The sequence below is a fragment of the Solanum dulcamara genome, chromosome 6 (assembly GCF_947179165.1).
Source record: "Solanum dulcamara chromosome 6, daSolDulc1.2, whole genome shotgun sequence".
Classification (NCBI taxonomy): Eukaryota; Viridiplantae; Streptophyta; class Magnoliopsida; order Solanales; family Solanaceae; genus Solanum; species Solanum dulcamara.
Window position 1 is genome coordinate 27281095 of NC_077242.1, and position 24792 is coordinate 27305886.

General features: G+C 36.8%; 3 protein-coding genes across 3 annotated transcripts; 2 read left to right on the forward strand and 1 right to left on the reverse strand.

Moving 5' to 3' along the window:
- Positions 1 to 3928: 3928 nt before the first annotated feature.
- Positions 3929 to 10204, forward strand: LOC129893321 (alpha/beta hydrolase domain-containing protein WAV2). The gene is made up of 8 exons (XM_055968829.1): positions 3929 to 4364; positions 6564 to 6599; positions 6737 to 6815; positions 6916 to 6970; positions 7055 to 7171; positions 7951 to 8115; positions 8874 to 9135; positions 9769 to 10204. The coding sequence occupies exons 1-8, from the start codon at positions 4127 to 4129 to the stop codon at positions 9792 to 9794; spliced, it is 978 nt and encodes a 325-aa protein (XP_055824804.1). The 5' UTR covers positions 3929 to 4126; the 3' UTR covers positions 9795 to 10204.
- Positions 10205 to 11076: 872 nt separating this feature from the next.
- On the forward strand, positions 11077 to 15243 carry LOC129893322 (PHD finger protein ALFIN-LIKE 4-like). Its single transcript, XM_055968830.1, has 5 exons — positions 11077 to 11315; positions 11444 to 11476; positions 12606 to 12834; positions 13275 to 13410; positions 14755 to 15243. Exons 1-5 carry the CDS (start codon positions 11219 to 11221, stop codon positions 14998 to 15000), a joined length of 741 nt encoding a protein of 246 aa, XP_055824805.1. The 5' UTR covers positions 11077 to 11218; the 3' UTR covers positions 15001 to 15243.
- Positions 15244 to 19309: 4066 nt separating this feature from the next.
- LOC129893528 (protein PLASTID MOVEMENT IMPAIRED 1-RELATED 1-like) lies at positions 19310 to 23262 on the reverse strand. Its single transcript, XM_055969078.1, has 2 exons — positions 20846 to 23262; positions 19310 to 20751 (listed from the first exon to the last, which is right to left on the reverse strand). The coding sequence occupies exons 1-2, from the start codon at positions 23068 to 23070 to the stop codon at positions 19599 to 19601; spliced, it is 3378 nt and encodes a 1125-aa protein (XP_055825053.1). The 5' UTR covers positions 23071 to 23262; the 3' UTR covers positions 19310 to 19598.
- Positions 23263 to 24792: the final 1530 nt, after the last annotated feature.

The window sequence follows — 24792 nt, forward strand, 5'->3', positions numbered from 1 at the left end:
AAAAAGTGTTCAACTCTGAAAGGGTTGACCTTTTCATTACTATTAGTTCCGTCAACAATAGTGTCCAAATAGTTTAGCGTATTGTCCTATTAAATATGTTCCAGTGAACTTGCAAATAAAATTCACCATAGGCTGTAAATTCACTTAAACTTTGGACATAGGGTTCATCTAAACTCAATACGCTTCATAAGAGTTATAAGTACCTTAAACGTTGAACCAATTAAATCGTGAATCCACCTTTGTATATGTATCTTTGTATGGCATTCAGGATGATGTAGACTCTTTGCTCCACTTAAGTTATTTAGTTGTCATTTTTGTGATGAATAGCCTTATTTTGTTTGCTTACACATAGTCAAGGGAGGTTTTAACAAAAGATTTCTATGGGAGTTATGTTAAGTTGGGGATTTTAATTAAACGAGACTTTTAAGTTATCTATTTGAGGATATAGGACACAAGTTTTAAAGATTGGATAAAAGGGACTCTAGTATAATTAGGTATTAATGGGTTATGCTAATTTAAAAAAGAATATTTTTATACACCCCAAAGTTTTGCTATTTACAAACATGCTCAACATATAAGAGGGTTGTTTAGCCAAAAGGGCAACAAGCAGCAGCAACAGCTTCCCACATTCATCTTCGTCCTCTTCCATATCTTTTTTTTTTCAATCTCAACACATTCCAGCCTTCCAACGCCGATGTTTAAACATTTGTCTAAACAACTAACAAATGTTTTCATATCTCGATCTCCAAAATAATTAGCAAATATTTTCATATTTCTTCAAACAACTAGTTGATATTTAAAATATTCTCATTGTTTTAACTAAAGAATCATAAAAAACACCTAAACAACTTAGGGTAGTTTAAAATATCTTCTGGTTGTTTGAACTAAATAACTTTTGGTTGTTTAAATAATTTTTGGTTGTTTAAACAACTTCTGTTGTTTGAACTAAACAACGTAGGGTTGTTTAAATATCTTCTGGTTGTTTGAACTAAACAACTTTTGATTGTTTAAATAATTTTTGGTTGTTTAAACAACTTCTGTTATTTGAACTAAACAACATCTCTTGGTTGCTTGAACAACTCCTGTTTATATAAACAACATATCCTCTCTTCTCTTTTCTTCTCTTTTATTTATAATTTTCACAATCAAATCGGAGTAAAGAAAAAAATGAGGATGACAACATCCGAAGAAGAAGAAGATGAAAACACAAAAAGTTTGGAAAGAAAGGGAAAAATGAAGAAGAAAAACACAAAGAAGTTAAGGAAGAAGAAAATGAAAGGGAAAAGGAACAAGAGCGTTTAAAAAAATGGAGAAAAGAAAAGAGAAGAGAAGAGAGGAGGGAAAATGAGAACAGATAATTTAAAAAGATGAAGAGAATGAAGAAAATTTAGGGTTTTATTAAAAGTTTTGATATTTTAATTTTTTACCCTAAATTTATAAATATTTCAAATCAACCCTATTTCTTTATAATTAACCCTTAATTATATATTTATAACAAAAAAAAATTAAAAAAAATACAAATCCCCTATCCTTCATTCCACTCTCAAAGATCCCTTTTAGCTCATTTTCCCTGTTAAGTTTCAGCAAACAATACTAGTTTAATAACAACTGGCTAACAATATATCCAATTATTTAACTAGATATAGCTTTTTTTGTGGTTAAATATTTTTTTTTTCTATTTCTACTTGATTGGTACAAAACTGTTCTTGTGTGTTGAGCATCTTTAAAATATGAGATAGTGAGGTCACAGTGTACCGTGCATTGAAGAGTTCAGACCTCCAATTATTCTTCTCCTACGCAAGGCAAATTTAATATTTCTTTTGTCGGTCTTTGTATTTGAAGATATGCTCTTTAAAATATTTTGAATTTATGATATTCTTTTACCATAAAATGCATCGAAAAGAAACATAAAAAGGAAACTTTTTCACTCGAGGAACTTTCAAACTTTGTGCTTTTCTTAATATAGAATTGTCACTTAACATTGAGGGCAACTTCTATTAAGAGCCCGTTTGGATTGGCTTTAAGTTGGTCAAAATCAACTTAAAGCCTCTTTTCAGTTTTTGGACGTGTTTGCCTAATGCTAACTTTAAGCCAGAAAGTTTTTAAAGTCAGTCAAAAATGAAAAGTTAGGATTCCTAACTTTTTTTTCCAAGTGCTTAAAGTCATTTTCTTTGACCATGGAAATTACTTTTATATCCCTTATATTTTAACTAAATTTCCAAACTACCATTTTTATTGTTTTAACCCTAAAATTCACATAATTTTCCTCATTTAAACACTTTTATCCAAACACTCAACTACTTATTTATAAAAATAACTTTCAGCACTTTAAAGTTCTAAAAGCACTTCTTACATAAAAGTTACTTTTTTTAAGCCCATCCAAACGGGCTCTAAGTTGCAGACAATAGAGGATAAGAAGAAATTTCACGAGGAACTTAAAGAGAAGCGTAATTTGATACAGGTTTTGTAAGAAAAAATTACTTTGTTTGCTACAGAGATCAAAGATAAAGAGGCGAGGAATAAAGTAAAAACTAGCTTAAAAGAATCATACTTAGATAGATTGAGCTTTATGTATCAGCAATTTCAGGATCAGCTATGAAATTTGACTTCAGAAATCAAAGAACTTAATAATGAAGTCCAGAAAAAAGAGAGAAAACAAGAGTCGAAACGGATACCCCAAGACAACCTAATGTGCAATTAAACTTCTTGCTCCGTGAGAGAGATGAATCTAAAAAAGAGCTTGATGTTATTCAAAAGGAATACAGTGAGTTCAAGTCCAATTCTAAAGAGAAAGTGGAGTTGTTGGGGGAACAAAAAAAGACACTACACCAGTTTGAGGAACAACTTGCACTGCCTTTGATGAAGTAAGCAAAAATAAAGTGCTAATTGTTGGTGTAACTCGTAAAAAAAAAACCTTAGGAGAATGCTGGATGTTGAACTGGACAATGTGAACAAAGATAGCTACAACATTCAAGGCATCTTTGCTCCAAACTTGCAACTGAGGTGTCTAAACTTTAGATGCAATTGGAGGAAACAAGGACATCATTACAGAGGAACTTCGAAATAGACAAAATGTGGTGCAGAGCTCTTAGATGCCAAACTGACCACTATTAGAGTATCTTAAAGGTGATTTAGAGTATCAATTACCACACACTACTTATATATACAGTTCTGAATTGGTGATTGGGACTAATAAGGAGCTAGCATATACTTAATGAGTCAAAAAAGGAGGAATGCAATTACCATGTGAAAGTTGAAATGGTTGAATAACATACAAAATTGAATTCATACTTTAAAATGTCGTGGATGTATTACAAGCATATGTAAAGAACTTCCTTTTATTTCATATGCTCGCTTTGAGAGTGCCTACAAAGATGTGCGTAAGGGTAGAACAAGTGCCTACAAATGTGTTAGGAAACTGCTCACTAATGAATAATGATACAAAACAGAATTTACAACTCTTTTTACGTAATCCACAAAATTAGGATATATCTAATACCTATAATCTCTTTGCTTTCCTATCTTTATTAGTGTTTTAAGTGTCTTTAATTAGTTACAAACTTTTATTATTTAGATTTTATTTTCCAGAGATAGGAAAGTACAAAATGAAATATTTTATTTTAAAAAAGAAAGAAAAAGAGGAGGTATAGTTTCACCTGTACATGTTACAATACAAAATGGTTTAAGTATCTCCACAAGAAAAAATAAGTGAATTTAAAATTAAAATCCATCATGAATTAAAACATAAAAATTATTGTGTCTGAATTTAGGGACGAAAAACTTTTCACAATAATTTAACTTTCGGCTATTTTTAATATTAAAATATTAAAATGAATTATTCATACGTTAATAAGATAATTATTGCTGCGCGAAGCATTACCTAGTTAATACTAGATAAATAACAAAATAAATACACTAAATAAAATGTTAGAAGCAGGTAAGAAACGCCGTCGTGGGATCTGTGTGATGAAACAAAATTGTGAGTGTAGATATCAGTAGAGAGACAGAAGAATTTAACTCTTCAACTCTCGTCTTCCCCATTTTCCTCCTCCAATTCGCTCATACGGATTTTGTAGGCACCTCTATCTACTGTGAATTAGAAGAAAAAGGTTGAAGGAAAAGAAAAATGGTGTCGTACGTGAGCTTGTTGCTGTACGGAGTGGGAGGGATAGTGGTGGCCGGGATGGCAATACTCGTCGCGTTTCAGGAAAAACTTGTATACGTACCCGTCTTGCCTGGACTCACCAAGTCATATCCAATTACTCCTGCTAGGCTTCGACTCCTCTATGAAGATGTTTGGCTCAGATCTTCAGACGGTGTTCGTCTTCATGCTTGGTTCATAAAGCTCTTCCCTGACTGCAGAGGTCTCTCTTAAACTGCTTTTTTCTTATGTTTACTCACATTTATTGGACGAGATGGGCTTAATTTGGGTTCGATTTGTGATTTTAAACTAAATTAACCAGTTTTTCTGAAGTTACTACTAAGCTTTTTTTTGATGATTTTGACCTAATTGCAGTTGTATAACCTTTTTATTTTATGTTTTACCTGAAATTATGGATTTATAGACATGAGTTACTTTTTGAACGAAATAAACATGGTTGATGTGCTTTTCTGCTTTGCTTCTCAATCTTACTTGATAATTGATTCTTTGATTGTGCAAAGGAGCTATGATCTTCATGTAAAATGATTAATTCCTGGATCCAACACTCAAGAGTTACTAGTTATCTATGACTGCCAATAGTTTTGCCAAAATGTAGTGGTGGCAAACTGTTAGAATGCTGCTACTAATGCACATCCATATCTACCAGCTGAGACGACGACAACAACAACAACAACAACATGCCCAGTGGAATCCCACTAAGTATGCAGACCTTACCACTATCTCAGGAGGTAGAGAGGCTATTTCCGAAAGACCCTCGGTTCAAGTGCCTCAAACCCAAGTAGCAGAATAAGAAACAATATAGACAGCATAACAATTAATAGGAAAATCTACAATAAAGGAACAACTAACAACAAAAAATAATGATAATATGTACTTGAAACACAACACAATATGCTGATCCTCCACTAATTCCCTTCCCTTACTAACCTTCTACCCTAATTTGTGTCCTCCACTCCTTTCTATCTAAGGTCAATTCCTCGGTAATATAGAGTTGCACCAAATCCTGTCTAATCACTTCTCCCCAATACTTCTTCGGCCTACCTCTTCGATTCCCCCCTACAACCATCCTCTCGCACCTTCTCACTGAGGCGTCAACGCACCTCCTTCGCACATGTCCAAATCATCTCAGCCTCGCTTTCCTCATCTTGTCTGCCATAGGAGCCACTCTTACCTTCTCCTGAATAACCTCATTTCTAATCTTGTCACTCCTAATATGAGCACACGTCCATCTCAACATCCTCATCTCTACAATATGCATCTTCTGAACATGAGAGTTCTTAACTGGCCAGCATTCCATCCCATACAATAGGGACGGTCTAACCACCACTCTGTAAAAATTTTCTTTAAGTTTGGGCGGTACCTTCTTATCGTACAGGACTCCAGATGCAAGCCTCTATTTCATCCATGCCACCCCAATGCGATGTTTGACATCACTGTCGATGTTCCCACTACCCTGAATTATGGACCCAAGATACTTAAAACTTTCTCTCTTGAGAATAGATTGTGTGGCAAACCTCACTTCTGCGTCTGCTTCATCTACCACACTAGTGAAATTGGCACTCCAAATACTCTGTATTGGTCCTGCTCAAGCTGAACCCTTTGGACTCCAGAGTCTGTCTTCAAACCTCCAACCTAGCATTAACTTTGTCCCGCGTCTCATCAATCAATACTATGTCGTCTGCAAATAACATACACCAAGGAACCTCCTCCTGAATAGATCGCGTCAACTCATCCATCACCAAAGCAAATAGAAAAGGACTAAGGACTGATCCCTGATGTAGTCCCATCTCCACTGGGAAGTGCTCCAAGTCTCCTCCCACCGTTCTCATCCGAGTCTTAGTTCCATCGTGCATGTCCTTTATCGCCCTAATATATACCATCGGGACACCCTTAGCTTCCAAACACCTCCAGAGAACATTCCTCGGGACTTTGTCATACGCCTTTTCAAGGTCAATGAACACCATATGAAGATCCCTCTTCCTTTCCCTATACTTCTCCATCAATCTACGCATAAGGTGGATCTATCAGCTGAGACCTGATTGTAAATTAGTGTGTATGATAGTGGTTATTCTGTTGCCAACACAACAAAGTATGGATGTGGTGGCAGGGGTGCTAGTTAACAATCTGTCACAGGAAGATTAGAAACTAAATACAATATCGACATTCACCTTTGAACTCCAACTCAGTAGCTTATTTGTGCATTTAAAGTTACACTTAGCAACCTTACCACCTAACTGGAGCATAGAGCATGAACACCATGATGTTTCCACATTGTTTTCTACTGATATAGGAAGTGATGCTATAAGGATTTGAAACTAATTTGGATGTGTTGTTCATTTATGATTAGTTTTTGATTGCTGGTTACTGTAATTTAAGCTGAGATAGTATTTTGGTTCTGCAGGTCCAACTATCATCTTTTTTCAAGAGAATGCAGGAAGTATCCTTTTGCTATAATGTCTTCTTGAAATATATACGGACCTTGTTTCCATATTCCCTTTCTTAATCTACTTCTTGCACTCATGTTGTAGAAGTCAACCGTCTCTCATTTGGTTATCCTTTACTAGTTAATTGCAGATATTGCACACCGTCTTGAAATGGTTCGTATAATGTTACAACGTCTGCAATGCAATGTTTTTATGCTGTCCTATCGAGGGTATAAATCATTTCATCATATTTGTCAGTTTCCTGTCTGTCCTTTGTCTTTGATATTACTGGTGTTTTTTCTTTTTTCTAATAATTTTGTTGTAACAAAGTTACGGAGCCAGTGATGGATTCCCTTCTCAACACGGGATCACAAAGGATGCTCAGGTTTTGTTAGCTTTCCCAATTTCATAGATTTTGACCTAAACCTTATTTATGAAATTACATAAGTATGATTGTCTTTTTCAAAAGGCTGCACTGGATCATTTGGTTCAGAGGACTGATATTGACACATCAAGAATAGTAGTCTTTGGAAGGTCACTTGGAGGAGCTGTTGGATCTGTTCTTGCCAAAAACAATCCTGACAAGGTATTGTAGCAATTCATTTTTCTTTTTGTCATGCTGTTAGGTTAATATTGTTATAAATCCTGATTATATCTAATTGTTTAGCTTCATTTTAACTGCTTAAACTAAAGTTCAACATGGGCTCCATCATGGAAAGAGAATTCAGGGTACTTTGTTAAGTTTCTTTCAAACTTATATACTCTGTGGGTACTCTTGGCTCCACCTGATAGAAGTAAATAACTTTAAAGGCATTTTTCGGAGGTTGGTAGGAACAAAAGCTTTCAAGCGATAACTAAACAAATCTTAGTTTATCACCAGCATGAGAGGGGCAACTTGTAACAAATGCCGAAGAAAAAAAGGAAACCTATTTGTTAGAATAAAAAGAAAGCTACTTTTCTTTCCCTTTAGAGTAAAGAGCAATCTCTTTCTTTCCCTTTAGAGTAAACCACAATCTCTTGCTTTTGATAACATTGCCTTGAGTATGGTTTTTTTATTTGATATTCAAGATGGATTTCCTGTTTGATGTGTGAAGTTACCAGTTTATTTTTTGAGGTTTTCCCATTTCCGATTACATATATTGATTAAGCACGTTCTTGGTCAAGCTGTGCATAGATTTGAGTCCTTGTCTATTTTGTTTTGGGGAATCTGTATGGACCTCTTTTTTTGTTTCTTCCTGTTCTGTGTCTGTCTTTCTGGGTTTTATTCCAGACTTTTCTGTTCCAAGGTGTTTAAATTGCTGAAGGTGCTTATAATATGTACATGTTTTTTGACAATCAAATCCTAGTTTTTTTTCACTATTGTAGGTTGCTGGGCTCATTTTGGAGAATACTTTCACCTCTATCCTGGATATGGCTGGAGTTCTCTTGCCATTCTTGAAGTGGGTCATTGGGGGAAGTGGCTCAAAGGGTTTCAAACTTCTTAACTTTGTTGTTCGATCTCCATGGAATACCATTGATATCATTGGTGAGGTGAGGATGCATCTTTATAACTCTGTCCCATTTTAATTGACTTGAGTTGACTTTTTCTTCAGATTAATCTTCAAATTTTTTAATTTAATCGAGTCTACTGGAAGTAGAGAAAGTTGTGAAGAGGTGACTCAAGTTTGCAAAGTTTAAATTCTTAGAGGGATAAAAATTACATTTTAGCAAATAGTTCATAATTTTTAGGATGGACTAAAACGGAACTGGGTAAATTAAACTGGATAGAGGGAGTAAATTTCATGGTTTAACTAAATAGCGGACTGTTCTAAAGTAGTAACGTGGATAAGACATTTCAGATCCTTTTTTCTTGTTAATAATATTTTTTTTCTAAAAAGAACTTTATCTTGTAACGTATTCAGTTACTATGAAATGCACATGAATTGCATGTCAGTCGTATATTTATAATTTCATAAATAAGATGCTAGTGATGTAGATGTTCAGAGATCTAGTTACTGTTATTGCACGTTTTGATAACAGAAGGGTTTCTTATCGACCATAAATCCGCATATTATTATAGTGGCCTGAACCATCTTAGTTTTATTTAACTTTGTGAACTTACTCTGTCTGCTTGCCTTTTATTTATTTATTTATTATTGTTGAGTTGCTAGAAGCTGGTCGAACTTATGTTTTATTCCCCCTTTTGAGAAGGAAGCTGGTTGAAATTATGGTTCCGCCTTTTGTTTTCCTTGTTATGTTCAAGTTAACTCAGACATCTGGCTTAAATTTTCTGATGCTTTTGAGTACAGATCAGGCAACCAATCCTCTTCCTATCTGGATTACAAGATGAGATGGTTCCACCGTTCCACATGCAAATGTTATATGCAAAGGCGGCTGCACGCAACAGACAATGCTTATTTGTGGAATTTCCTAGTGGGATGCACATGGATACCTGGTTGGCAGGTGGTGATCACTATTGGAGGACAATTCAGAAATATTTGGAAGAAACTGTCCCAGAGAAGAAGGATGATGAATCAAAGAAGGATAAGGAATTGTCCTCTAAGCAAAATGGTTAGTTGCAGATATCAAACTTCACCTGCTATTATTCTGCAATCTTTTCTTCGTTGTAGGTTTTGGGCATCTTAATTACCGTCTAAGAAAATATTTGTGAAGACAGAGATGATAAATCTTCTTGGGAGGGTAATGTTAAGTTAGAGTTCTATAGGGTGCAAGCCTCCTGTAAATACTTGGACAGTCGGCCTAAAAACAAAATTCCTCTGTCAAAGACTGGGTCAAGTATGACTGATCCCTGTGGATATTTGAAAGGGAAGTCATGTCCTGTTTTATCAGCCTAAGGAATAGACCATTTTGTATGTCTAAAATCTATTGTCTCGAAAATTAACACATAAAAGAGAATTTGAAAAGTTACATTTGAGAATATGATATCCAACAGGTATCTAATAATTTATAGAATGGTAAATGCTATTAATTCTTTGGATTTAGCTCCTCTTATAACTCCTTTCTGTAACGACAAGATTTTTAAAGTATTACCTTTCCAAATAGAAATGGCTGTGGATCATTGTTTCTCAATGTGTTGAAGTTTGTATGCTGATGAACTTACAATCTTTACAAGTTTGTATGTTGATGAACTTTAAATCTTTTCTAGGCTAATTGTGGGTTTTTGGTTTGTGATATCATTTGCAGTATCTTCAGATTTTGTTGAAGGCTGAAATCTTGAGTTTCAGGCAGTTCAGATGTGAACTTTGGATTCCGGGATTCAAATACGTTTCTTTTTGATGTTGCAGTGATGAAGAGCACTTTGTGATATCAAAGGAATGGAAGTGCATCCTTTCAAATATTTATTCTTCTGAGGATATTTTTTGGTGTCCTATTTTCAGAAGGGGAAAAGATGTGAAGGGTCTTCATTTATACTGCATCTCACTAACAATACTAGGGTGTCCAAATATAGGTCCAGCTGAGTCGTGTTGTATGAATAAGGATTCAATTGTATGCAAAACGTAAAATGGAAAAACTCTACTACAGAGTGACAGGCGGAAGACATTCTTTCGTGTGAATGGCTTACTCTTTATTTTGGTGTGATGCTTTTTCTTCCAAGGGAATTATAATTTGTGAACTTTCAGCCTATGTATTCAAACTTTACTTATTTATTACGTACTAGTTTTTGATCGGATGAACATGGGAAATTCTGTCTTACAAGTATAGTAGACTGACCCCCAGCAGAATGGAATCAAGAAAAGTCGTCTCTTTTATTCTAGTAAATCCTCCTGCGTGAATGAGGCTTGGATATACAAGAGCAAATATTGTTTAATTAGAGTGGATCTTGCTATACATCAGGATCATCAGCTTAAGCTTGTAAGGTTCTTGTGAAGACTTGTTCGTATTCAATTGTCCAATTTTCAACTACAACCTGCATAATATACCATTTTGGGAAACATCACGGCTTGTAATCTAATACGTATCCCATTTGCAAATATGTTTAGGCTTCTGTTTTGCTATAGATTTTGAAGCTTGAAAATTTGAAGTTATGTTTGAACATGTATTTTATCTGAAAATAATTTGAATATCATATAAATTGATATTTAAAGGTAAAATTTAGTAAAAGTTAGTTTGAATTTTGAAGTTTTGAGATGTACAATTGCATCTTGACTAATTGCATACTGTCTTTATGAAAAACTTATGATAGTGGACCATAACAATCCAAACAAAAATTAACAACACTAACCAAAATGCAAGTTGTTGGGAATGAGTAGAAGAGATTTTCCATTATGGAATTGCAGTGCCATTTTAAGCAAGTTAATTACTGAAATCCTCATCTCACCTCCATTGAATGAATACGTGGAGTAGCCAGCCATTATTCACATTAGCATTTCTCTTTTGCTAGTTGCTACTACCATCATCTTATCCAATATGTACCTCAATTCCCCATTTTTAACGTGATATTTGAAACCTCACGTCCACCAATGAACTTATCCCACGTCAACGAGTTGTTCATTTCCAAAATCGACTAGTATTACGAGAATACCCTTGTCCATTTCTTTTAGTAGTAGTAAATAGTAAGAAGGTTTATATTCCTTTCGTGCTCAAAAAGTTGTTGAAAATAAAATAAATTGTGTAAGAGTGATCTATTGTGGACATGGAAGGAGGCGCACAGTACAATCCTCGCACCGTAGAGGAAGTTTTTAGGGATTTTATAGGCCGGCGAGCAGGCATGATCAAAGCCCTCACCACTGGTAATGCAATATCCAAACCTACACACATTCCAATTTCTTTTCCTTTTGGTGCTTTATTTGTTCCATTTTTCTTTCAGGTTTTTCTGTTATGCTACATTTGATCATTCTCTTTTCTTCTTCTTTTGCAGATGTGGAGGATTTTTATCAGCAATGTGACCCCGGTTCGTTAGGGATCTTTACCTTCTTTTTCCATACATATTTCCGCATTTGATGAATGTCTCTTTTTCTTTCTCTTCCGTTGCTTTCTGTGTTTCTTCTCATTTATTTCGCTAATTTTGACCGGATTTGGTTGGTTCTGAGTTTTAGAAACATTCTACAGATTAGCAAATTTCTACTGTTTGTGATGGCGAAACCTTTTTTATTTGAGATTAACAAGGCATTAACCTGCAATGAAATTTCGGGTTTTGGGTTTTGGGTCATAGGACAGAACAATGTAGCGCCTTCCTTTTGTTTTCTTTTCAATTATACTAAAGCAAATGTGCTAAAGTCGAAACTACTGTTTAGCCTGTTTTTTGCTCATGACTCTTATTTGTGTTTTGCTCGACTTACAGTGTTTTAACTGACATTTTTTTTTACTGGTAAATATCTCTTCAAATTCAAGATTTTAGTGTTGCTTGATGGGGTATTCTGCTTGCTTCTAGAGCTGTTCATAATGCGTCAAGAACACTCCTCTGTCTGTACTGTGCGGCGCGCGCAATGTGAATTCATTGTGAAAGGAAAAAACTTTAAATGAAGATTTTTCTGACATACGAGTTGTGGGAGAAATCTCTTATTTAGATTGCTGAGTAAGCTTTGTGCTCAAATTGAAATTGCCATGTACTGGTTGGATGGACTTCAACTGGAGATGAGTGAATAATGACCTTGGTGTTATCTGCTTACTATATGTCGTCATTCACAATGTGATTCTAGCAATCAATCCCTAGATTTTTAAAGTTTTCATAGCTTGGAAGATATTGGTCTAACTTCATATACGGGCTTCGGTTTTTCTCTTTGATTGACTAGTTATTGCAAATGTAGGGATCATTTTCTGTTGGATCCTTTTTTGCTTACTGACCAGCTTTATTATTAAGTCTCAAATTGTTAATTTTGTGTAGAGTAATTCATCATTTTAGTGAAATCTCATTGTGCCTGATTTTGAGCTTAAAGTACTTTTTGCATAATAAAGATATGGGTGGCTTGAATGTTTTATTCTGCCTTCCTTGTGCTAAGATGCTGTTTCTTATTGAACAAGTGTTTAGCTGAGTGTGATTAGTCATTGTTCACTCTCTCTTTATATTGGAAACCTTGCAGAAAAGGAAAATCTCTGCCTCTATGGATTTCCAAGCGAGCAGTGGGAAGTCAATTTGCCTGCTGAGGAGGTGCCTCCAGAGCTTCCAGAGCCAGCATTGGGTATAAACTTTGCTAGAGATGGGATGCAAGAAAAGGACTGGTTGGCTTTAGTTGCTGTCCATAGTGATGCATGGCTACTCTCTATTTCCTTTTATTTTGGTGCCAGATTCGGCTTTGATAAAGCTGACAGGTAAACTCAATTCTACAACAATCTAAGAAAATAGTTTCTTGGTTCGTTTGTACTTTCTTTGAGTTTTCTATTTTTATAGGCCACCTTTCAAGTGATTTATTTGTGTATATTTTCGTTTTTTCCTTTTTAATCATATCAGAATTGTATCTTTTGTTCAAATATCTCCTTTCTAGTTGCCTCTTGTTGCATTGATAGTTTTCTTTGAATCATAAATTGTTGTGAACATCCTACAAGCCTTTGCTCTGTCACTTTGTAAAGCATTCTGGAGGTATGCTTTTAATTACACCATGTCAGATGTCAAAGCTTGGAGGACGATAGTCCCAACAGGCATCTCTGTGCTTTCTTTGATGGAGAAAAACAGTTATTTCCTTGGTTTAGTAGTCTACTGAGTATGGAATGGTTCATCACTTTACTGAATCCTTTTGATCTCTTTAATCTAGGAAACGCCTTTTCAACATGATGAATGATCTGCCAACAATATATGAAGTTGTTACTGGAGTGGCCAAGAAGCAAGTAAAGGATAAATCAACAGTTTCAAATCACAGCAGCAACAAGTCAAAATCAAATTCTAAAGTGGTACTGTTGAAAATTTCTCCCGTCTCCCGTCCTCCTCTCTTCTCTCAAAAAGATGTTTTTTCTTGGATAACAGTAGCTGTGCAGTACTCTTTAAAGGATTCCCTTGGACAGTGTTTAATTGAAAACCCTCAGCTCAAGGACATTATCACTGAATACTTTCCTCGAAAGTTATGTTTGTGGACCTAAGATATGGTCATTGAATCACTAAATGGATCCTCTCTGATTTGAGCCATGGTTCTGTTTTCAATCATCCACACCCATTTTGAAATTATAAATGTGTATGATGAATCTCGAGAGCAGTAAGTGGAATACATAGTGATGTTCCATTACTTGCTTGATATTGTCATATATCAGTTTAATAACATTAAGAGGTAGGAAGCAGGAAAGTGAAGCATTTGTATAGTGTCCTCCTACAGGGGAAAAATAATCTTTCTGTCCTGTTATAGTATAGGAGTTAAAAGGGGCCTCCTAAGTTGATATACTGTTGATTTGTCATTTTCTTGTATAATTGCTTACCTTGGTGTTCGATGTAGAAACAGAACAGGCTTGCCTCTATAAATTTCTGGGCAGGTCAGGTAGTGGTTGCCCTGTTTCTAGTTTGAGGAAGGCTTCTTAGTCAGTTAAAGTGATTTGAACTAAAGTAATTACAATTGTGTTGTATGCTTAAGTTTGTAGAAGAGGCTCTCAGATGCCTAGGGACTAGGGTAAAGTCAATGCTGCAGTTTTCCCAAAAAGGTATGGTGTAAGGTAAAATATGAGACTCCCATGAAGTCTCAGTGTTGTGTTATTATTATTGTCTTATTTCTCTTATGTAATTTCATCCAATGTTTTATGTCTACCTCAACACCTGCAGCTGCTTGATAACTGACCTTTTGCATAAATAGGTTCTCTATCTAAAATCGTTTGCGATTTTGGTGCTCCTGTTGTCCAACATTTTACACTAAATTTTTCTTCGCCCTATGTTTTGTACATTTTGGGTTGTCTTTAGTGAATTGAATCAAACTGCTTTGAAATTTGAAAAATGAACCTTTTCTTCTCAAAATAAATAAATAAATTGAACATATGCCTTCTTGCAGTTGCTTGTGCTAAGTTTACTGTCTTCTGATTTCAGTGTAGTATCCTCATTAAGACTTGATGTTACTGTGTCTACCTCATTGTTCATTGTGGCTGTTTCAATGCCCTAAGCCATGTTCCTCTAACTAAAACTGAATTCAGTATCATGCTACATGTAACCTTTATCATTATGCCTCTAATGTGTTGACATCTTAGTTATAGATCCATGCTTCATTGGTTTTTTCATTCATGGCCCAGCAGATATCCAGATTGTTTTATTTTAAATCTCAGGGTAAATATTCAAAGCCTCAAGTAAAATATGAGGATGATGGATTCGATGAGGAAGAAGAAGACGAACATGGTGACACTCTGTGTGGTGCATGTGGTGAGAATTATGCTTCAGATGAATTCTGGATTTGCTGCGACATGTGTGAGAGGTGGTTCCATGGCAAGTGTGTGAAGATCACCCCTGCCAGGGCTGAGCATATAAAGCAGTACAAATGCCCTTCATGCAGCAACAAGAGGATACGCCTGTGACATCCCCTATCAGATATTTGCTGAGTTCCACAACTTGTAATTGTTCATGTTGAACTCAGCTCACTGCCATCTTACAATATCAGCAAGTCATGTGTAGTCAGAGTTCTAGTCTCTTTTGTTTATCAGGGTGCTTTACTAGTTTAGTTCCCTCAAGGCATCCTTTATTCAACTTTTAAACAATTGGATATTAGATGCATCTTTCAGTAATCAGTGTCAATGCTAACTAAATACAGTTCATCTGGAGCATGTGTTGCAGCTGTAGTTTTTGGGTGCTCCATGTTTGATCATAAAACGTGTTCTTGACAATTGGGAAAAAAAACAATCTAATCTGACATTTATCTATCTTGACTCAACTACATAAAATAGAAAATCTCATAATAATTCAAAGGTATAATTGGGAAGAAGCTTCTTGTAGAGTTTTAATCTAAACACCAAATTAGATGAGAAACAATGAACCAAACACTTGATTAAAAAAAATTTCTGCATTATTAATCCATGCGTTATTAATCTTTGTATCAACCAACCCGGTGAGATGTACGAGATAATCGTGCTGGTGTTATAGTAGCTTCAAGATTGAATTCTGCTGTATCTTCAAGATGCTCTCCCCATGGTCCAATGTGAAAGCCTTTATTGCAATTGTTGAATATCCTATATCTTCTATCTTCACAAAACATCCTGAATATACAATTTCTTTTTTTACATAACGCTCATTGAAAAGATATATTAAGGCATTTTCGAAGTTAGAAGACTGTATGGGGTGAAATAGGGATTTGATAGGTGGAAGGTGACAAGTGGCAAATGATGTGAGTCAACGGGAGTAATGTTAGGTTTAATTGTTAAATACGATCGGAAAGTAGTAACTTTGCTCGAGGAGAGTAACAATTAGAAATCGGTACCACGACAGAAGCCCATCTAGCTCTCATTTCTTTTCTCCACACACATCGAGATTCAAGCTAATTGTCACGACCTGCCACGTCATCATGCTACATAAGCGCCACGTAAGTGCCACATGACACAAAGTTGTCCATGTGGAAGCCTTACATAGGAAAAAGGTTAGTCTATAGTGGAAGGTTCTAGAGACATGTGGAGAATTCCCTTGTAAGACTTTAGAATTCCATGGATTTGCATGAAAAATCCTTATAATCTTCTAGTTGTGTAGAGTATTCCAGAAAGAAGAGTATTCTAGAAAGAAGACTTATTTATAAATATAGAGGGACTTGTATAAAAATTATTATTTGCATTTTAGCCACTAGGGAGTAGTATAAATATAAGGGGTCATTCATTTGTACACCAATCAAGCAATTAAGCAACAAACAATCTTTCAAAGCAATGTATAAAGCCTTCTTCATAAAAGCTCTCTTGTCTTTCTTATAATCTAGCGTTTTCTTAGCGATCTAGTCTAATAGGCTTACTTAGCTTGCAAGATTGTGAAAGAATCGTGAGTAAGTTGTCAAGTGCCGCACAAAGGTCTTAGTTGAAGTCTAAGTCCGTAACAGAGTGGTATCAGAGCACGGTTACTACTAAGGAAAATGGTAAGTGGGGGAGACATCAAAGCTACTAACGCCGCCAACGTTAGGCAAGATGTTGGAAAGAAGCACCCCAAGGGGAGGAAGAACTCTAAAAGGAAGAGGAGATGCCGCTCGAACCTACACCAAGTGAGGCCCTAACATCCTACTCACCCTCGGCCACTGAGGTGAGTGACGATGAGCGAGGTGAGCAACCCATGGATGTCACGCCTGGCATGGAGTGGATTGCAAGGGTGGATGCTGCAAGGCAGGCTGTAGAGATTTTAGGCAAGTGCTTGAACAAGTTCGATGGCAAGTTCAAGACTCTTAAGGACTTCACCCTTGAGGAGAATGACAACATCTGGAAGGAGTTGGATGTACTAAGACTGCCCAGTACAAGATGAAGGAGATTATCACTTTCTTGGAGTGTCGGCTCATGGACGCGCTAAGCACGATAGAGACCATGAGGGCCGAGATGGAAGCGCTCAGGGGAGATGTGGAAAAGGGAAGATGCGTGACGTCCGGTACGAACAGGGAGGCCAAGTCTGAGGATCCTAAGCCACCTATGTTCAAAGGCTCCCGCAATGCGCAAAAGGTGGAAAACTTCCTTTGGCACTTGAAAAATTATTTCAAGTGCAACGAAGAGAAGAGTGACGAGATAAGGATCAACACAGCTGTGTTATACCTGTCGGAGATGGCCATGCTGTGGTGGTAGCGCAAGGAGTTGGATATAGGGAAGGGGCTATGCACCATCAACACCTGAAAGCAGTTCCGGGTCGAGTTCAAAAAAGCCTTCTTCCCCAACAACGTCATCTATGAGGCGAAGCGCAAGTTCATGGAGCTGAAGCAGATGCGTAGTATAAGGGCATATGTGAAGGAGTTCACCACCCTCACGAATGAAGAATGTTGTTCCACGTTATGGATGGGCTACGAAATTAGGCCAAGACAGAGTTGGAACACCGACAAGTCAGGACTATGGATGAAGCCATCACACAAGCCAAAGCTTTGACAGACTTCAAGCATGACAAGCATGACTGAGGAAGAGGAGAGGAGACAAGAGGTAGTCATGACCAAGGTAGGGGAGATTGTGGCGAAGGCAAAGACAAAAACCCCATCCCAAGAACCATGACACCTATAAGTCCGATGGCAAGAAGGCTGGACGATGAAGCGATGCCGACGGAAAGGCACAGACTACAAAGAGGAATGGATGCTACATATGTGGAGGACCGCATGGTTATGCAAGGTCGCCTGAACTGAAGAACCTTGGTGCCATCTTACGTGAATGGAAGGAGAAAGATGCATAAGGGCAAGAACAAGGTTCAGACACGATACAATTGGGCCTGATTGGACTATACGGAGCTATCGCAAAACAATCAGGAAAGCTGAAGGAGTACGATGCACGGTATGTAGACATCACGATCAATGAACGACCAGCTTGTGCTATGGTTGCCACAGGTGCAGAGGCCAACATCATGACCAAATCAGCAGCTAAGAAATTGGGGCTAAATTACGATCCAAGTAACGCCCGCCTCAAGATGATCAATGCATCACTAACACCTATATGCAGAGTCGCTCAGGGAGTAGACATTATATTGGGCAAGTGGCAAGGTAAGACCAACTTTACCGTTGCTCCCTTAAACATATTTGATATAATTCATGGGCAAGAGTTTTTCTAGTGATGCCACACAGTGATCGACCCCTACCTCTGACAACTCTTGGTTATGGAGAAAGAGGGGTCTTGTATGGTAGCCCTAGTTAACGTACCAAAGAAGGAAGGACAAACTCAACTATCGTCCATACAGCTTGTGAAGGAGCTCAAGAAGGAGGGACCAATGTTTTTGGAAACCATTACAGGTTTTGAGGGAGACAGAGACAAAGCCATCGTCGTGTTCCATGTCCATTAGATGGGAAAAACATCGGAGAAAGCTACACGAAAATGATATGAGGACTTGTGCCTATTCAAAGATAAGATCCGAGAGATTATGTAGCAGCAATGCGCCGTGGTCGTCGCAACATCAGGTGGGGGAGAGTGTGACGAACCGCCACATCATCACGCCACGTAAGCGCTACATGGCACAAAGTTGCCCATGTGGAAGCCTTACATAGGAAAAATGCTAGTCCATAGTAGAAGGTTCTAGAGACATGTGGAGAATTCACTTGGAAGACTTTAAAATTTCATGGATTTGCATGGAAAGTTCTTAGAATCTTCTAGTTGTGTAGAGTATTCTAGAAAGAGAACTTATTTATAAATATAGAGGGACTTGTATAAAAATTATTATTTGCACTTTAGCCCTAGTATAAATATAAGGGGCCATTCATTTGTACACCAATCAAGCAATCAAGCAAAAAATAATCTTCCAAAGCAATATATAAATCCTTTTTCATAAAAGCTCTCTTGTGTTTCTTCTAATCTAGCGTTCCCTTAGCGATTTAGTCTAATAGGCTTATTTGAGCTTGCAAGATCGTGAAAGAATCTAAATAATTTGTCAAGTGCCGCATGGAGGTCTTAGTTGAAGTCTACGTCCGTGACATAATTCTACTACTATTGTTGTTCAGATTCTTTGTTCATCACTTTCAGTTTTTTCATACGACATATTTTCCAAGCAAGTTCGTACATTGTTCGGTTTATGGTCCACATGTCCTTAAATCACATACACAAATTTAACTATACCCATTTAAGGCTCAACACTGACTTAGCGACTTAATTCATACCTAAGGCACTTACATTAAGCATCAATTACTTCAATCTCAAAACGGGTATATAACATCCTTTATTGCTCCTTTTGGTTTTATTCTTTTGCCCTCCAACTTACATTAAACCTCAATGACACAGGACAGTACACAATTGGCATCTCAATCTTCTGAGTACGATGTTGTCTACTGAGATTTTGGTCTTTTTCTAGTTGTGTCCTGTTGTCAACATTCGTATCATTCATTAGATACTTTAGCATGTGATATGAAATCATGATTTCTTCAAAAAAAAGAAAGAAATAGATAGTAGAGAGATTATTACTCTCTTCATATGGAAGTTTTTTTTTTCTTTTTTCAATCATATATATATATATATATATATATAAATCATGTTCTACAATGCTACCTCAATCTAATCTTTTCATTAGGGAAAATAACATTTGGATTTCGGATGTGTGGATTTAATGCAGCTAATTCCTCCCATTTAGCCCCTGTACCATGAATCCGTGATGATATACTCCATAACGTTTCACCAGGCTGCACTGTTGTAGTTGCTTGAGAAGCAGCTGCTATCGAAGATTTATTACCAGCCTTTGACTTCATTAATGGATGCTTATTCTTCTTTCCCATTCCATTCGCCAGCAACCAACGTGATCCAGATTGCTGATGACTTGACGAACCCCATAACTTCTTTTTACCTTGTTCTGTCTTTAAACCTGCAACATGCACTTCAGTGATTTTGTACTGAGGGATTTCTTCATCCTCACGAATGTTATCTTCATTCACCTCTACAGCTGATACCTTTTTAGGGGGCTCGGGTTCATCATCATCGTCATCTTCATTGCTCTTTCTAACTTGAGAAACTGTGTTGTATATCTTAGCTTTAGGTGTTACAAACACTCTCTCCACTTGAACAAGAGCCAGCATAGGTGTACCAACTGGCTCATAATTCCTTAAAGGATCACGAAGTTGCACCATTAGGGCCACTGTAAAGCGGTCTCCCAACAATCCACAATTCTTACCCTTGCCACGTCTCTTCGACCTACCACAAAACAAGTCAGTGCAGGTACCATGATGGGCTGCAAGCAATTTGGAGGTCCGCTCACTGATTTCATCAATTTCTCCAGCATCCAACCTCATCCATTCTTCAAGAGTGAGAGATAAGCCCATAAGCCCATCAACATCACCACCACCACTGTCTTTAACATCCAGTAGCTGCAATCCACCTGTTCTTTCTAGACCTACAGCTCCTCCAAAGTTGACCTTCTTTCCCTCAATGGCTGAAAACTCACCAATGGATTGTGGACTTAAATTAGAAGACGTGTCCTCATCTGACATTCCTGACTGTATTCTCAAACCTTCAATTGAAAGGGCTTCAATTTTATCCATCGCCAAAGGAGCAAGGTCCTCTAATGATACGTATTCCGAGTCCTTGTCAAGCCCTGCAGAATTTGACTCCAACTTGCTGGACTTTGGTCTGTGCGATTTCCCCTTATTACTTTGAATATTAGCCATATTTTGTCCAAACTCAAATTCGTGCTGCAACAAATTTTGTCTGCAGTAGGTAGAAGTAATATAAGATAACTTCTTAATACAAAGTGTGTGCTAGATATGTGCAATTTCAAATATAAGTGAAAAGAAATTCAAACCTCACAGTTCCATCTAGGCTTGGTGCAGTTTCCCATCCTATATGTTGCATTGTCTGCCCAGTAATATCTTCCAAAGGCATCAATTTATTTGCCTGAATAGAGAGCTTTTCAATTCCAATGGAAGCTAAATGCTGCAGTATGTCCATTATGCCAGATCCCATTTCTGCAGGAACCACTACTGGGCTGGATACCTGCATTATCAAACTCCCCCCACTCTTGGCATTCTTGAAAAGTGAAGGGTTCATTGACCTTAAAAATCCTCCATTTTTAGTCTTAATGAAGGGTCCTAAGCCTTCTCCAAGAGAAGGCAATTGGTAAGGGTCCTCAAGAGGAATATCAATTGGGCTACCGAACCCGCTTGAACTTTTAGGAGGGGAACATTGAAATGCCCTCTCGTTCAAGCCCCATTCATACATCAAAGCCTCTGTCTCCAAGTCCTCCATCATGGAGGCCCCAGTTTTATTGCTTGTTCCTTCAATTTCTATCTTTGGCATCTCCACATAGGAATCTACATTACATGAATTATCAAAATCCTCGTAAATGCTCCTCCAATCAGATCCAGTTGGAGCATCACAAGCAATTTCTTGCTGATCAATGTCCATATCAAAGTTGAACAAGGAACTCCCACCGGCCAAAGTATCCTTCTCAAATTGCCTCAGAAGTCGTTCTCTTGGGGAATCAGGCTCACTTTCAGAAGTCGGGGAAAATTGATTGTGCTCTATCCCTAGCATATCCAGAAAATCACTAGCCACAGATTCAGCGTCGTAATCCAAGCTTAGGGATTTTCCCTTCCTACGCTCCCCAAAGTTTCCTTTTATGTCCAAGCCTCCATCATGATTTATAACTTCATTTTCATCTTCTTGAGAGTCTAGTCCCTCATTTGCCAAGTCAGAGACCCTCTTTAATGCAGACTCCAATTCTTTCATGATCGACTCTTTGGCAGATTCATCTGCCTTGAAATTGCAGGCACTCACTGAAAGGTCTCCATTCTCAGAGTCAACTTCCTTGGACAACAATGCGAGCCGTGACTCCTCTTCATGGGACATCCCAAGACTACAATCAGGCTCAGCATTCTCTTCCGAAGGAGCATCACCAGTTGTCGTGGCATCTTCTTCTTTTCCCTCCCATACCTCTGAGGCAACTTCTACACCTAGCTCGCTGATAGAAACCTCACTTAAGTCACCCCCATTTTCAATATGTCCCTTGTCAGGCTCCGATAACAAGGCTAAGTCGGGTTTGAGGGTCTTAACATCATCACAACATACATCTATCTGTGGGTTGCAATCAACTGAAGACTCCACTTTTTCTTCCTCAAGTTTCTGATACATCACATTTACAGATATGGAAAGTTCAGACGAAGGAACTGATAAAACCTCGTGAAGATCTTTTATGTTCTCTGAGGAACGCTGTGAAGTAGAAGATCGAGCAGGAAGGCTCCCTGTTCGCCTTATTGTAGTACTCAGCTCATCACTTTGCTCACATTGTGCCAAAACCTTTGCTACATTTTCACTATTGCGCCTCAAGTTCTTCACCTCGATAAGACTCGTGTTGCTAGGAAACACAGTGAAAGTTTTCCCAAGTATGTGATACTCAAAACTGACATTCATGATTGCACCTTTAGCCTTACCTGACAACCTGAAACTAGTAGTCCACTTGCCTGAGCTATTCTCCTCCAATTCATCCAATGCAAGAGGAAGCAACCTGGTAAGATCGACGCGATGCTTTCCCAAATCAAGATCTGGAGTAGCATATATAGAAGCATACAACAAGAAATGTTTAGCCTCATACTTTGCTGATTGATTGGGCCCATTCTTGCTACCAGATATAGTACATGTATGAGTTAACTGTTCCTCAAACTCAGCTCTCCCTTTAGAAACCAGAACAGGACGAGTCGTCAGCTCGCCATCTCGCCTCTTCCAATGCGCAACAAGGCAAAGCTCATCAAACAATGTTGATAGCCCTTCAATGGAATGGACTTGAACAGAAAAACAACAATTAAATTTTTTGTTCCTAACAGCTAGAGATTTTAGGCTTTTCCAACTCCAGATGGATTTCTTATTCTCCTTCTCTATTGAATCATCTTTATCCTTCGATTTCTGGTGGGTTTTTCCAACAGACATTGAACGATTACTAGATCCTGATATCAAACTCCTCCGTCCAGCTTTATTATCCAAATATAGGGCTTTATTTATAGCTTCGATATCATCCAACATTTTCGACATCATTAATCTTGTCTACAAGAATAACGTAATCTTACAATTATACAAATAACCCAATTCATAGAATTGTAAAACTAAAACAATTAAAAATTCAAAATTGCTTCTTGCTTAGGCAAGATTAGCGGATTTACATTATGAAGAAAGGAAGAAAATTTCCTACGGGAAAAATAGGAGAAAAATTAATTCATAGTTTCTATCGCCATTGCATCTTGTGTAATTGAGCATCAAAAGTTGAAAGAACTATACTATTTAACGTAAAGAAATGATTTTTTTTATTTTTTCACATGAAGAAGAAGAATACAGAGAGAGAGAGAGAGAGAGAGAGAGAGTGTGTGTTTGAATTAGCGATCTCCTAGGCGAGTGTTTCTCCTTGTTATTGTCTGCTTCTAGTTTGGCGTTGTCATCTTTATTTTAAAAATTCAAACAATAAACTATGCCCAAACGTTGAGAAAATGACAAAAATGGTCCCTTATATTTGAAACTAGGTTTAGAATACTCCTTTTTAAGTATGCATGGGACAATTTTACCAAAAGTTAATACTTTTAGGTGTCATTTGACCCCAAATAATTTTTGGAAAAAATTTGAAATAAAGTGTTTGGTCATATAATTTGTCATTACTTGATAAATATATTTGACAAATATCCCAAGTTCTCAAGTTTTAGAAAAAATTGGAACTTGGGCCAAGTTATAATATTTGATAAGTTTTAAAAATCTAAAAATTATCCCAATTTTTTATATTTTATAAAAAACACCCATCATTTATTAATTTCAACTAATATTTATCTACCAACTTACTCCATTAAAGTGGTAAACCAACACCATTAAATAACATCTCTATCTATTAATAAAATTGAAATTTTATCGAGAAAAGATTGTTCTTAGAATGTGACAAGATTTTATAAAAGAATAGTTTGTTATGACCTCCTTCGGGAAAAAAATAGTTTGAGTAAAAAGATTGAGAAAAATAATAATTTTTTTAATTTGATTAATGTATTGCTCTTTCCCATATTATTATTTTGTTATTGTTGATTGTCATCAATTAAGTTATACTGTTTTTTTAACGAAACATGTTCATTATAAAATAATAACACAAACTTATGAGTATTTTTAATAATTTTTAGAACTTACGGGTACAAAAGAATATTTTTGAAATAACAAAATATTTTTGGACAAATTTGTGGACAAATTTGTGGTGAAACTTTACCTAAAAATAACTAGCCAAGAATATTTAAAAATTTGGGACCAAATGCTAGCTTAAACTCTGTCAAATATTTACTGAACCGTCTGTTGGATTTGATGAGATCTATGAAAAAAAAGAAGAGAAATTCATGGAAAGTCACATTTAGAGGCACAATTTTTGTAGTTTTCCTATTTTTTAAATTTATTTCTTGAGTTTAGTGTCATTTTTTGAGGTATAATTTTATCACGACTCAAGGTAGATCCTAGATGTGACACGACGATTAAAATTTTGAGGGACTTCAAGCAAGACTCTTAGCATAAGCATGACGTGAGATAACATAAAATCAAAAGTAATCTTAAATGTGGAAGATAAGTCTCAAAACATCAAAATCTCAATAAAGGAGAATTCAAAACATAACGTATGAAAAGAACATGAACATTATAATCTAGTCCGACAATGCCTGTACTAACATAGACAGAGGCGTAGGACAAGCCCTAGCTCACCCAAACATAAGAAAAGGGAAATAAGTCTATAAGTAGTGACGGCGC